Source organism: Dreissena polymorpha, chromosome 1 (genome assembly GCF_020536995.1).
Source record: "Dreissena polymorpha isolate Duluth1 chromosome 1, UMN_Dpol_1.0, whole genome shotgun sequence".
Classification (NCBI taxonomy): domain Eukaryota; kingdom Metazoa; phylum Mollusca; class Bivalvia; order Myida; family Dreissenidae; genus Dreissena; species Dreissena polymorpha.
The window spans coordinates 58,276,067-58,292,119 of NC_068355.1; the positions used below are offsets into that span (position 1 = coordinate 58,276,067).

A 16,053-nucleotide genomic window follows, 5' to 3' on the forward strand; every position below is an offset into this window, starting at 1 on the left:
TTATAATATTAAAGTCACTTTTTTTTTCTTTTTTTTTTTTTTTTAGAAAAGGTTGGCGTACTACGCTATAGACTTACTACTTTTCCGTAGCCCTTCTTTTTCCCTGATTCTACCGATTTTATCCACACAATTATCACTTAAATATCACCTTTCCTTCTAACACTGGAGCACTTGCTTTTAAATTAAACACTTAGATTTAATTATATCCCATTAATTAATTAGATAATTTTCCTTCTTGCACTGAAGCACTTTAACGCTAATTACGTTTTTATTTAACTCCACTATTCGCCTTCAAATAGAAGATCTTATTAGACCCTAAATTTGATTTATTATTTCCAAATTAATTTTACTATTAATCCAATTTTATTTTATTAATCCAATATTTCCAAGATAATCCGCTTAATTTCACGACCTAACCTAACGCAACGAAAATGCCGAGGTGCGAAGAATACGTCCGAACACCGCGAGATGAGCGACACGAATGAAATTCTACAATGCACTTACGTTGAATATTACTACATTGTATGGTTCATTATTTTCTACACATAATGGATAATTGCAAGAATTCTGAATGGATTTAATGAAACTTCAAATACTTCTGATATGATAATGAGATGATATAAAAAGAGATGTGTTTGTCAGAAACACAATGCCCCCTTTTGTGCTGCTTTGAAATACAATTTCAATATATCATTTGGCAGGTTTAGAAATTATCTCCCTTTGAAAGCGTATTACTTCCCTTGGATTGTATTTTTTGACTTTTGACCTTGAAGGATGACCTTGACCATTCACCACTCAAAATGTGCAGCTTCATGAGATACACATGCATGCCAAATTTCAAGTTGCTGCCTTCAATATTCAAAAAGTAATGACCAAACTTTAACCAAGGTAAAGTTTTGGGACACACACAATGAATGAATGACAAGACAGACAGGCCAAAAACAATATGCCCCCGATCTTTCGATCTGGGGGCATAAAAAAGGGCATGGTGTAGGTATAAAGGGGCAGGGTGGGACCTTGGTGCGACAGGGTGCTGCACCCATGTATAAGGCCCTAGTCTGATAGCGAACATGCTTATTATATAAAGTTGATTTAATTGGGAGAGGTTCAATATCTTTTCTGATACCATACTGTGTCTACCATTATCAACTTTAGATTTATCCACTGATAAGACACATTTCAACACCCAAATAACAACAAGAGATTGCCAAGCAATTTGTCCCCTACCGGTGAAACTCCACCCTTGTCAGTAATTTTTTTTTAAATATATTTGTTGCCATAGCAACCACAATTTTTTGACGTAGGATCAAAACAAATTTTTAAAGTAAAATTCATTTTAATTATTAAATACTTACCTACTATCTATTAGCTTATAGCTTTCCAAGGGGAATTAACTCATCCGGAATTTTAACTGGGAACCGGCCACCTCATTACCGTAACACAGGCCAGGTTAAACATTACTGCAACGCAACCTAGGCAAAAATCGGTAACCAATCCTCAATATTCTTTCAATACATATACAAAATATTAATCGAATAGCGGGGTGGGAGGTGGGACTTACCGATAGTAGGTAAGTATTTAATAATTAAAATGAATTTTACTTTAAAAATTTGTTTTAATGTCATAAATACGTTACCTACTATCTATTAGCTGATTTTGAAGCTGAGGTGGGAAGGCTCGTAAATATTTTCCCATCACAGTAGAACCCATAAAAAGGGTTACCAGCTAATGACAGCCAAAACCCAAAACAAGGTTTATCAGGTTATCTTCGTTAAAACGGTATTAATTTTGACTCATCAGACAGAGTAAATATGTCTATGTCAAAAAGAAGACACTTCCGTTATTGAAATTACAACAAGACCAAACACATACAAATGGTTTTGTTGGCACTTCAGAAAAAGAAGATAAAAAGATGAAAAAGGTGGTCGGATTCCTACAGAAAAAAACTTGGAGTATGTCAAGAAGTGGGGTGTGATTAATATACGCCCACGAACCAGACAAAGCTCTTACTTCATGCGGTCAGATCCTAAAAAGGAATGAATCCTTAGATAAGAGATAAGAGTAAACCTTCCTTGTAGAGGTCTAACCCTAGTTAATAGAAACCGCAGACACATCTCCCCCCCCCTTTTTTAGGGAAATGAAGAGTGTCTTTTTAGAACCTCGAATGTACTAACACTGCTGAGATAGAACTTCAAAGCCCTGATTGGCCATAGAAGTTTATCCTTATCTACATGTCTACCAGTTTAAGAAAACTTGGAAACTTGAAGATTTTGAGAAGTCATATAGAGTTGATATAAGCAAGGAATCCTGGCTGACACAATAAAGTGAAGACGACATTAGATCGAACTGAAATTGGTCTTATTCAACAGAAAAAGCATGAATTTCACTTCTCAGTATGGTAAAGACATAATTAGAAGGAAAAACCCGTCTTAAAAATTATATTGGAACTGTTAATAAGGCTGATGAAAAAAAATTCATAGGAAGCTCATCAAGCAACCCAATAACACAAGCCAAAACCGCTTAAGAACGAACAACATAGTGTTAATGTTCCATAGCTTGGATCAGTTCCAAATTAGCACAAAGTTGTGATGACTAACACAAAACAAGGTATACGAAAGCATAATCTCTATCCTTGATGGAAAGAAGAACACATTTCTTATCATCAAAGAAAAAGATGTATGCATCTAGCAGAGTGATTAAGGTAATAACTATGCTCTCAAATACCCAGTCAAAAAGAATTTCCAGGGAACCTCATATACCGTTCTGATGGAATTATCCTTTCAAAAGTAACAAGTATTGAAGTTCTAACAGAAATATGTTCTTCTGCAGAAACAACTAAATAATGGCCAGACATGTAGTGGCACATGTTTGGATCTGTATACATATTTCTCTCTAAGATATGATATTTGACCTGTGCAGAAGTTCCTGAAATTAATTGTACAGGAGACTTAAAAGGTCGTAGAACCATAATCACATGATTCACTAAGTAGATACCATAAAAATATGGCAAAAACTCACTAAGATATTCCAAAACTGGCAAAATAATAGAATAACCTAAGTATCCAGTTTATGTCAAGTGGACGAATGTATAACAATCGCACACGCTGTTGATAGATTTCTACGAACTGCATTCGCGGTGTAGCATTAACACTGCGATCTATGATCGCATTTTGCTCATTACTAGCGTTAGATGAGAAACAACTTTCCTCGAAACATTTTAGCATCTACGTGTAAGCGATTTGGAAAAACACTGGCGCGCATGCGCAAATCAATTTTCATTTAACCGAAAGGAAAAAGAACTGCAGGCGTTGAGACGACCTGCTATCTTGCAAATAACGAATAAGTTCCTGGAATACAAATACAATGAGTGATAATATGTTCACCTCTGTGTCTGGAAATAAACCACGACCGATGTGTGCTAGTTGAAATCATCACAAACGAGTCGTGAAAATGTTTATAAATGAAAAAGAGCTAAAAAGAATGCTCGTCTGTATCCAACAGGTTAAGGTATGTTAAAATTTAACCTAAGGTTCTCGAATATAATTCTAGATCAAATAGAAATGTTCGAGCCCAATATAAGATTTCGAGCTCGCTTCAGCCGAACAAACTGCAAGACCAATAGTCTGCATGTAGTCGGCGGAGATAGAAGTAGAAATAACAGATAGATGTATTTCATATTCTTATAGTATAAGTATTTCATATCCAGCACCAATTTGGATTAGCTGGTAAGGAAATTCAACCATAAACCAAATCAGCGTAGATGATTTGGCAAATAACGGTCATCAGTAGAACACGAGTATTAAAAAAAAATACAAAATGTCATGGAAATTGTTCAATCCATAAAATATTGGATTCAATAGAATCATAGCAAGGGTTATACAACTAGAAAAGTAGAAGATAACTGTTGCTACAAATTATGACCGATGAAAACACAAGTTAATACCGGTGATTGGTAACTGTTAACCTAACCGGAACGGTCCTTAATATGACCGGTAACGTTATTGGTTTAATGCCAAAATATGATGGAATCCATATGGTCTGACATGAATTCCGAGTATTGCTCGACAAAGAAGAACGAGCCAAAACTCAATTCCGATGGCAATGATGACGAACCCCCTCGATGACGAAGAAGAGGAGGAAGAAAACGACTACTTGTTTTGATCGGTGACTGGTGTCCGGAGATCGGTGCGCTGTGATCGGAACGAATCGGTCCTAATAAGACTGCGTCAGGATGAAAATAACTGGTGTAGAAGTCATCTAACTGATACTGTAAATCGGAAAACAATGTTAGATTATCAGTATGATAGGCACAAAGTGTCCAATGTAGTCGTGGTGGCAATATGACCTAATCCCGAAGCCTGAAATTTAAACGAACTAATGTTCGTATACAAATAAGGTTCGGTGACTGCAACATGTGTGGATGCCTAAGAAAACCAACACATGTGTAATGGTGATATGATATTCCGTAAAGGAATAATATAGAAAACGTCAATATGACCAGTAGGTTCGGAAATCCATACATGATGAATGGCGAATTCCAATATACCTGCGATGCCGAAATATTGTTTGGCTACGCTGGAAATAAAGTCTCCAAAATAATGTCTACATGAGCGTTGACGTGAACGCTTACGAGAACTGCTCATTGAAAGCGAGGTATTTTCGATGTCTATCCTATCCGATGATGATGAACGACTTCTTCTTCTGGCCAGTGCTCGATGAAGAATAGCGTGTCCGTCTACTGTTGTTGTATCTGTGGACGAATAAGATGAATAAGAAGTCAGATGATGTTTACTTATTCTTACCTTCCTTATCTTATATACCTGACTGAGACATTGACCGACGTACTGTTATAGCTCCGTTGTCAACATGTCGGGCAAAGACCGATGAATGGTGTGCGCCATAAGGTCTAGCAACGATCGACGGAGAGTGAAAAGCCGTAATCCACGTCTTGCCCGTTTCTTAGGTACCGGGAACCGGCGACTGAAATTTCCTCTCGATGACAAGATCAGTCCCCGGAAACTGGTGTTCGGTGAACGGACCGATCATGAAATATGAAACAGTGACGTCACCTGCAATGTTAGATACAGTATGTCTCATAAAATACATACCTGAATAGACATTAATCACCGTGCAGTTGTTGCTCCGTGGTCAATGTCCTCGGGCAAAAACCGACGTAAGAAGGTTCTTCTTAGGTACCGAGAAACCGTGACGGATATTCTTCTCCATGACAGGATCAGTCCCCGGTAACTGGTGTTCTGTAACGGACCATTCATGAAACAAATATGAAATGGTGACGTCACTAGTGTGAACCTCCGTTGGCAACGTTAGGTATACTATGCTACAATCATACATACCATAACAAACCTGAATGAGACATTGACCCACGTACCGTTGTTGCTCCGTGGTCAACGTCTACAGGCACAGACCGGTGAAGGCGAAAGCACCATGATCTGAAGACGATCGACGATGCGATAGTTCTGTGTTCCACGTCTTGTCCGTCTATGTTAATGGGAACCGTTTCCTCAACGTGTTACAGGAACATCTCTGAAACTGTGACGTCACTAGTATTGAACCTCCGTGGTCAACGTTAGGTATATATGTTATAATCATACATACCTCAACAAACCTGAATGAGACATTGACCGACGTACCGTTGTTGCTCCGTGGTCAACGTCTACGGGCACAGACCGGTAAATGGCGAACGCCCCAATGGTCTGACGACGATCGACGGAGAGGTAGCTCCGTGTTCCACGTCTTGCCCGTCTCGCCTCAATTAACGGGAACAGTACCCGGAAATTGTTTTCCGGTGAACGGACCGTCACTAAGTGAACAGTACTGTCACCGGCGATGACCCTCCAAGGTCACCGCCAACGGGCAGTTACCGACGTATGGCTCTTCTTCCCATCTTGGTGCCATAAGGTGTGATGTAGATCTACTTTCTAAGCAATATTTACTAATAGATCTCATCCTGCCCGGGAAAGAATAGCGAAGGCTATATCATCAGATGTCCTCTCTGCAGACATCGTGTAGTTGAATATGAAAAATAAGACTAAAACATATTCAACAATTAACTGGTCCTAGACCAGATTGTCATATGGCACAATAATTATTAGCATATAATACAATTAACTAATATTATCTTAGTTACTATTGTAAAAGATAACATTAATTGTACGTATATTCAAAACAATTTAAAGACCATCATCCAGTGAAGTCACCGGACAATCAACGTCTGTTGTAGGTTCGTTGCGTTGTGGCTGATCGATGTCCGTCGGCGACCAGCTGTGTCATAAGCCCACAATACGCACACCGCACATTTGTGAAGCAAGTGCAACCGGTACATGCAAGGCAAGTGTTGTGGAAATTCCACCTTGTCTTGACATGACCACATGAACCTCTATTTTGTAAGTTCATTTCTGAAACAAAAGAAACAGAAAGAACCTACAAAAGACAAAAACAATGGTTAAAATATTAAATAAAAGTTAAACCACAATATGTAAACAAACAAACGCTGTACAATTGGCCTCAATAATCTTTTGATGAAAAAGGCACGAAATCCTAGTTGGATTACCTTCTCAATTATTTATTGAAGAGGAAAAACGAAAAACTCGTGCTCAAGTGCATGAGTACGTACAAAAACCCGGCAAGGCTGAAACAATAAAGTTTCAACAATTTGAACATGAAATAAGTCATCCATGATCTGCGACGTCATCGGGTTTTATCATCTCTTGTATCTGCGACCATCATTAAGTCGATTATATGAAAGACAAGAGCAAAACATATTCAATAATAAAATGGTCACTGACCAGATTATCATGCGGCACATAAAATCATTATTTGTCCATAATGAAAATAATTAACATTCTCTAAGTTATTATTGTAAAAGAGAAAGTCAATGGTACGTATAATACCACTGCCGTAGATCATAAATTAAACAAAAGTTTAATTCAAAACAGATGAAAATATAATGATCATCAATTAATATTGTCATATGAAATGTAAAATCATTTTTGCACACAATGGCAAATGATAAACAATCTGTCAAAGAATTAGAAGAGCACGCTTTGCACGATCTCGTAACGCATTAGAAGAATATTTACACTGTACAATTTTCCTCAACTGCGTATTGACGAAGATCACGATATACACGTGCTCATGTACATGAGAATGTACCTAAAACGCAGCAAAGCTGAAAACAAGTTTCACGCATTAGAAAAAAAAACGTTTTGCACGTGCTCTTTCGCGCCTAAAACACCCAGCATGGTAGAAATAAACGATTGTTCAACAAAAGCAAGCATGGCTTACCTTTACAACTGAAACAAAAGTCCATAAAATCCACATAAAATATTCCGAATAAGAAGTACAAAGATAAATAACACAATTTATCTATGAAAAACCCCAATCAACCAAGTGAAATAAATCGAAAAACAATTTTCAATTCAGAGCTGTAAAAGACACGTCTACACCTGGTCGATCCGGAAAGAATATTGAGGATTGGTTACCGATTTTTGCCTAGGTTGCGTTGCAGTAATGTTTAACCTGGCCTGTGTTACGGTAATGAGGTGGCCGGTTCCCAGTTAAAATTCCGGATGAGTTAATTCCCCTTGGAAAGCTATAAGCTAATAGATAGTAGGTAACGTATTTATGACATTAAAATGAATTGACGTGCATAATCTCCATATTGCCATCTGTCCATTTTCAAGTTTAATGAAACAAGAGGGCCTGAAAGGCCCATAGTTGCTCACCTGAGATAACAAGATATTATTAGGACAAATCTTCTGACCAAGTTTCACGAAGATCGAAAAATAAATATGGCCTCTAGAGTGTTAACAAGGTTTTACTATAGCCATAAAAGGAAAAATGCCCCGCCCCCTGGCAGCCGTGTTTTTTAACCAACCGGCATCATTTTTTAACTCATACAAGATATTATCGGTATGAATCTTCTGACAAAGTTTCATGAAGATCGGACAGTAAATGTGGCCTCTAGAGTGTTAACAAGATTTTACTATAGTCATATAAGGAAAAATGCCCGCCCCTTTGCAGACATGTTTTTTTTAAGCAAAAATAAGTTTTTCGAAATCATCCAAGATATCATTAAGACCAATCTTCTGACCAAATTTCATGAAGATTGGACAATAAATGTGGCCTCTAGAGTGTTAACAAGGTTTTACTATAGCCATATATACATGTAGCAATATAAGGAAAAATGCCCCACCCCTGGTGGCCATGTTTTTAAAGCAACCAAAACCATTTTCAAACTCATCCAAGATATCATTAAGACAAATCTTCTGACCAAGTTTCATGATGATCGGAAAATAAATGTGACCTCTAGAGTGTTAACAAGGTTTTACTATAGCCATATCAGGAAAATAGCCCCGCCCCTGTGGTGGCCATGTTTTTCAACCAACCAGCATCATTTTTTAACCCATCCAAGATATTATTGTGATGAATCTTCTGACCGAGTTTCATGAAGATCGGACTATAAATGTGGCCTCTAGAGTGTTAACAAGATTTTACTACAGCCTTATATAGCCATATAAGGAAAAATGCCCCGCCCCTTGGGGGCCATGTTATTCAAGCAAACCTATCCATTTTCAAAATCATCCAAGATATCATAAAGACAAATCTTCTGACCAAATTTCATTAAGATGAACAATAAATGTGGCTTCTAGAGTGTTAACAAGGTTTTACTATAGCCATATTAGGAAAAATTCCCCGCCCCTTGGCGGCTATGTTTTTCAATCAACCGGCATCATTTTCGAACTCGTCCAAGATATTATTAGGATGAATCTTCTGACCAAGTTTCATTAAGATTGGACAATAAATGTGGCCTCTAGAGTGTTAACAAGGTTTTACTATAGCCATATATAGCCATAAAAGGAAAAATGCTCCACCCCTTGGCAGCCATTTTTTTCAAGCAAAGTTACCATTTTTAAACTCATCAAAGATATCAGTGGGACAAATCTTCTGAGCAAGTTTCATGAAGATCGGAAAATAAATGTGGCCTCTAGAGTGTATACAAGGTTTTACTAAAGCCATATAAGGAAAAATGCCCCTCCCCCTGGCGGCCATGTTTTTCAACCAACCGGCATAATTTTCGAACTCGTCCAAGATATTATTGGGATGAATCTTCTGACAAAGTTTCACAAAGATCAGGCAACAAATGTGGCCTCTAGAGTGTTAACAAGATTTTACTATAGCCATATATAGCCATATAAGGAAAAATGCCCAGCCCCTTGGCAGCCATGTTTTTCAAGCAAACGTAACCATTTTCAAAATCATCCAAGATATCATTGAAACCAATCTTCTGACCAAATTTCATGAAGATTGGACAATAAATGTGGCCTCTAAAAAGTGAACAAGGCAAATGTTGAGGTCGCACAACGGACAACGCACGACGGACGACAGACAAAAGGCGATCACAAAAGCTCACCATGAGCACGTTGTGCTCAGGTGAGCTAAAAATATGAAGAACTTTTTAAGTTATCGCAGGATCCAGAAAAGTGTGACGGACTGACACACAGAGCGCAAACCATTAGTCCCCTCCATTTTCACTGGTAGGGTACAATAAACTACATGATACTATTTGTAGAGAATAATACACAGCACTGGTTACTTGTGTCAATTTGAGAAATTCCTCAGCTGATTGCTATGGATATTTGCAAAAGTTAACAAAACAAGAAAGCAATCCTCCTCTTTGTGACCTTAAATTATCAAAATTAATTTACAGGGAATGCAAAGCTGCTAATTGTTTATGAAATAAAACTGAATAATTATGATCCATGCACAAAACCCTTAGCATATTGTATTTTATTGTTAATATGTTTATATAACACACTGAATGGTGTAAACAAACAATTAAACAAAAATTATTATTCTCTTTGCCTTAAAAAAAATGTCTGTTACTAGTCTGTGTAGTAAACAATAAATTATTTGGGTTAAATATCTGTTTAATTAAATTTGCATAGTTAGTTTTGTATTCTCTCATATTTGTATACATTTTGTAAGTTGAGGAAATATAATTGAATTGCACAAATAATATTTTTCACACTTTCAATATTTTTGGTTACCAAGACCCCAATAACGTTTATATTGTTACCAAATCATTGATGCATACATGCTTATAAAAATAGTAGAAGTTTAAACTAATCTGTATCTGTAATCTACATTAAGGCATAACCATAATGCGTTTCCGTATTTCTAGTAATACTTATACACTTGAAATATATTTGCGCAATTTCAGACATTATAAAAAGCACTTTGTTTTGGAATCTGGTGTATGTATTCGGTAGTTTTGTCCAGACGCTTTATGCAACAAACCACGAGGAATAATGTTTGTCTTAAAAAACTTTCTGCGACACATGCTTTACATAACACTAAATGAAAACTAACAAAATATCACGATATTGATTGTCAAAGTTATCTTTACGCGCGAAATGTTCAAGCTCAAATGCGTAACAGCAATGGACAAACTTAAGTGTCATGTGCAGTGGGTCGAGTTTACAAAATCACCAAAACAGGTGGTGGAAATACCCAAGCGGATTAATAATATTGCCCATCAACAAAATCATCGGCTTTGGTGTCAACGTCTTATGATATTTTTATCAGTTAACAAGAGATGTGTTTGTCAGAAACACAATGCACCCTATTGCGCCACTTTGAAATAAAATTTCAATATATCATTTGGCAGGTTTAGAAATTATCTCCCTTTTAAAGCCTATTACTTCCCTTGGATTGTATTTTTTTACTTTTGACCTTGAAGGATGACCTTGACCTTTCACCACTCAAAATGTGCAGCTTCATGAGATACACATGTATGCTAAATATCAAGTTGCTATCTTCAATATTGCAAAAGTTATGGGCAATGTTAAAATTTTCGGACGAATGGACAGACTGACTGACGGACAGATCAACTGCTATATGCCGCCCTACGGGGGGCATAAAAAAGCATTTTTCGTTACAAACATGATAGTTCACCTTTTATTGACAATAGAAAATGGCTGACAGTCTCAGAAGGCTTTAAATAAGAGGATAAGCTTCTTGTATAAGGCATTGCCATAATTAATTGTCAGTATATAAAATTTATTGTAATTGTCCCGTTTAATGAAAAATATATCAGGAAGGACCTTAAAAGTAAAAAACAGTGTAAAGATTTGAAAAAGTCTCCACTGATTTCTCTTTTATTACAATTTTCCTTAAATGTGACCTTGAACTATAGCCCAGGGACTTGGTTAAAGTATGCAACATTCAGCATGCATGTAAAGGTACTTCAAAATCCTGAATTTTGTATCAAGATTATGATTTCATCTGTCTCTTGATTTTTCTGCGCTGACTTTAGATCCAATGATCTCCTTGTTCATGATAGTTCTTTTTGTAAAACTGATCAATTTTGGGTAGAACATTCAACCATGCTTGACAAAGTCATGCTCTGGACAAAGTTCCTAGTACTAATTTCCAAAAAAATGATCTTTGACCCTAAATTACAGGCCTTTGACCTAGGGACCCATTTCATGTGCAAGACTTTGTCTCATCTTGCAGATCACTTTTTAAGGTCATTTAAAATATATAAATGTTACCTTTGACCTTGAATTTTTCCCTTAAGCTTGCACCTGGAATTAGGTTCCTCCACGCAAAAATCCAACACAAGTAATTTCAAAATCTATCCAAGCTGTTAAAATGTTTGCACTAGAAAAAGCTTTAAGTAACAATTTCCTAAATATGACCTTTGACCATAAGTTGCAGGGCTAGTGCTGGCCCAAAATTTCTTTGAACCAACCAGATTTCGTTTTTCGGCGCGCGAAAAGTGGTTTTGAAATAATAATATATACTATCAACTTGTTCATTTTTCTTTTTATGACAACAAGGGCATATCACATATAATATAACATGCAGTTTTCAATATAGAAATAATTATTATGGTACTTTTCAAATTACAAACATAAATTAATGTGTACATGTACACTTAACAGTGGAGTATGTTGTCCCAAATTTGAAATCCTGAAAATTAGGCCGGAGGTCTTAGAACCAGGAACCCAACAGGAATAAAGAGCAAAGCCACCCACTCCAACCAGAGACTTACAAATTGTTCTTTGTTATAGTCTTTCCAATTGCAATTTCAAGTGAATACAATTCTAAATGATATAAACCACATCGCCTGTATTACGGTATGTGTATTCGGCATTCTATTTCTTCTATAAAGAACTCCAAAAATAAATTTAAATCAGCAAAAAATAATGTATCCGAAAACCACAGTCCGAAAAATTGTACGCGTTCTGCACTTGAAATAAATTTTGCATATCGTTTGATTGCAGAAAATGAAAATCGGTAGCCTAGCAAATACGTTATAAATATACCATTTGGTTGACATTTTTCTATACAATAGCATAGCTTGTGGGTAAAACAACTTTATTATCACCTTTTATTTCAAACGATAATGTCGATAATCGTCAGAAAGGTGAAACATCATCAACATAGAACTAATTATTTAATGATCATTCTTTAATTCAGATCGATAGTTGGTAAACAGGTCTAAAGTGATCAGCTGGGCAGGGCTCAACATTAACAGTTGTCCTATTGCCCCTGGCAAGTAAAAGTTGGGTCCGGGCAAGTTATTTTATAATCTAGTTGTCCACCCAGGCAAGTGCAAAAAAGAACAAAGAGCATTAAATTTAGACTTTAATTAGACTTAAATTGCTGTAATCATTTTGTTAAATGTGCAAAAATAAAAAAGGTTTTGTGGTGTATCATTTTGATCTTTATTAAAAAATATGAGGTTTATAGTTAATGTGATATTTCATTTTTGGGCAAGTGGCTTTACGTTCAGGGCAAGTAGATTTTCTAAGTACTTGCCTGGCAGGGCAAGTTGGTTTTGAGGTTAATGTTGAGCCCTGCTGGGAAATTATTTATTGTTGCTCTTGTCATTTGTTTATCTTTAAATACGACGTTTGCCATCAGCTGATAAATTGTTGGCAGACGACAATATCAACTGTGTATTCCCAGTGTCTACGCATGATTGACTCAATATTATGTGTGAGCGAACTCAATGTTGATTGACCAGCTACCACGTGCGCTTCAATAACAATAAGGTCAAGCGATGTCTCATGTTCTGGTGCAGACCGGTTATCGTTTAATTTTTCAATTTGCGAACACTTTTAATGAAACAAAGAGAAAACTATAGAATACCAGTCTGGATTTAAATGGCGATAATTTCAATGAAGATTTGCAAGATTTTAACATTACTGCAAAGCAGAATTTTCTTGAGCCAATTTCTCAATATTTTCGCAAATGGCTCAAATGGCGAACGACAGCGCAAGCCCTGAGTTGTGACCTTAACCTTGGAACACAGTTCTAATGCCCACAATTTAATTCTCATGAAGATATTCAAAGTATGATAATATGAAAATACATTAATGCTGTCTGTTAAATTCCTAAATTTAACATTTGAGCTTAAATAATGACACTGACCTTAGACCTTCACATTCTGCCATATCCTGCTCATCAATTCTGCTAATTAAAAATACTATATATGCTGGACAAGTTTTCCTCTGGACACGCGCCCAGTAAAATGTTTCTTAATTTGACCATTGACTTTGAATTGTCACCTTGACCTTGGACCATGGAATCTTGTTATACTAAACACTTTAAAGTTTGACCTTTAACTTGGGATCTGGTTCTTTGAACATAATATTGACATTAGTCTTATGCATTACGCTCCGCCAAAACAGGCTGATCACTTATGACAAATTATATGAAAATACATCCATACAGTTATTTAAATTTAACTATTGACCTTGATTTTTTATCTTAACCTTTAATCTAGGGACCCAGTTCTTATGCACTTAATTCTGTTTTATCATTCTACTTTTTCAAATTAATTTTAAAAGCGAACCACAATGGACTAAGTGATGTTCAGCACAAAGTGTCAAGTTGATTTGTGAAACTGACCTTAAACCTAGTGACTGTTTTTTGCACATGACACTCTGTCTGATGACTAATGGCAAATAATTACAAATTTCCTCACAAGGAACAAAATAATGCTAAAGAGAAATATTTCCCACTGCTCAGGGGTGGCGAAATCTCAAAAAACTATACTTGTCCACGGACAACCATTTAGGAAATTTAACTTGCCCGTTGCTGAACTACACTTGTCCGTTAATGTTTATATAAATTATTAACGCATTTATTGATTAATGTTAAATAATGTGGAATATATCAAAATGAGTATGATTTGCTTGTTTTGTTTATTAATTGTATTTCAATAGTACATTCATTATAGCAGTATATTATAAACAATATAAAGACTTTCTCAAACTTTAAATCTTGCGAAGCTAGTGTTATTAAAACATGTGCTGAACATCTTAACAAATCAAACTAGTCCAATATGTGGACCTCATCAAGGGAGATCACTGCTCAGGAAAGTTCACGTATTTTAGCTTGATTGCTCCGCAAATAGCACTGACAATGTAATCGCGTGTCAACATCCGGTTTTGTAAAACTTAATTACGGCTTTAATACAATGTATTTTTGTATACCTGGACGCCACTTTTAAAAAACTTGTTGTCCACGGACAACTTAATTGAAAAAAATCAGTTGCCCAGACAAGCAAATGTACGACTCAGGCAACTTGGACATTTGATTTTGCCACCCCTGCTGCCAGCCAGCACTCGCCCACTTATTTGATCACATATTACAGACAAATGAAAACTGTTGAAACAATTGGATCTCACCCAGTCCAGTAAATCCTGGTGTAGCAGATGAGCCTGTGGCCCCGAAACTAAATCCAGTGCTTCCAGATGCCGGGGTGGTGCCAGTGAGAGAGAATCCTGTGCGTGGACAGAGGAACAATGCTAATAATATTTTTTGTAACACTAATTAATGCTTCATTGTCACTTTAAATGTTCAAATAAAACAGTTGCACTTTTGAACATGAGGGAAAATGTTTAGAAAAGATTTTTTTTAATTTTAAAATTTTGTTTTTTGTTAAAGATACCTGTACTAGCCGTTGTCTTTGCCCCTCCCAGGGAGAAGACTGTGTTCCCAGTGGAGGCAGCTCCCGGCGTGGCCCCCAATCCAAACCCACTTGTGGAGCCTGGGGACAGACAATGTCATGCCAAGTAGACAATTTGGGTTAAAATTGAGACAAATTTTTATGACAAGGTATAGAAAATAACATAATGGCCTTGGATGCCCCAAACCGGTTATTTCAGTTCTTCTTGTAAAGAGGAGATGAGTTTTCTTTAAAATACACTAGGCGCCATGCACTTATTTTAGCATACATGCCAGACGTCCCAATCTTGGCGGGACAGTCCTGCTTTTGAGGTGCTTGTCCCGGTGTCCCGATGTGACACTATTTGTCCCGACATTCGTACAAAACGATATACGCTCTATAAGTTCACAATAAAATTCCCTATTCAAGCTCCGCCTGGCTTTAATTACCATCGCTAATCCCTTTATTGGCCCCTATTAACAAACCATATCTACTAGTCGAGTGATCCAGTGTTGTTTTTGACACCTTATCAGCGAATTATTGATTTTATCGGGCATTCACACCAGGGTATTTTTTACTCCTATAAATATGAGGTCGATATACATCGTAATCGGTAGATTACTGCTAATTATTTGGACTAATTAATTGCTAGTGATAGATGCATCGTAGTGTATTCAGCAGATTGCTTTTGTATTTCAAGGCCCAAATCAAGTCCAAAGATACTATTATTACGCGGTATTCAGTGATTTTCTGAAAATAATGTGTACATATTGCATCAATCTAAATTTAGAGTTAATGGATGATTGGTTGCATAAAAACAGTGCTTAAAACAACATCCTGTTGAACGTTGCCTTAGTCCCAAATGGATTCATCCGCATAGTGCACGTTTGTTTACTTCCGGAAAATGGAGAACGTCTGTGTTCATGCAATTCTAAACACATTTATCGCCAATATTTTACCAGAAATTATGAGGTTTTGTAAGTAATTAGCTGATTACTGACTTCAGTAAAGGTGGCATGATTGATCGTTTTAGGTGTCCTGCTTTTTGGTCAAATGTCCCGACTTTT

The 16,053-nt window shown here is 36.5% G+C and overlaps 1 protein-coding gene across 3 annotated transcripts in view; it reads right to left on the bottom strand.

Moving 5' to 3' along the window:
* LOC127882065 (nuclear pore glycoprotein p62-like) overlaps positions 1-16,053 on the bottom strand; it is a 60,055-nt gene that overhangs the window by 25,228 nt on the left and 18,774 nt on the right. For all 3 annotated transcript variants that reach the window (XM_052430480.1, XM_052430497.1, XM_052430489.1), the window contains exons 5-6: positions 14,990-15,088; positions 14,727-14,822 (exon numbers count right to left, since the gene is read on the bottom strand). In XM_052430480.1, coding sequence (XP_052286440.1) covers positions 14,727-14,822; positions 14,990-15,088 — 195 coding nt within the window. The remainder of the gene's footprint in view (positions 1-14,726; positions 14,823-14,989; positions 15,089-16,053) is intronic.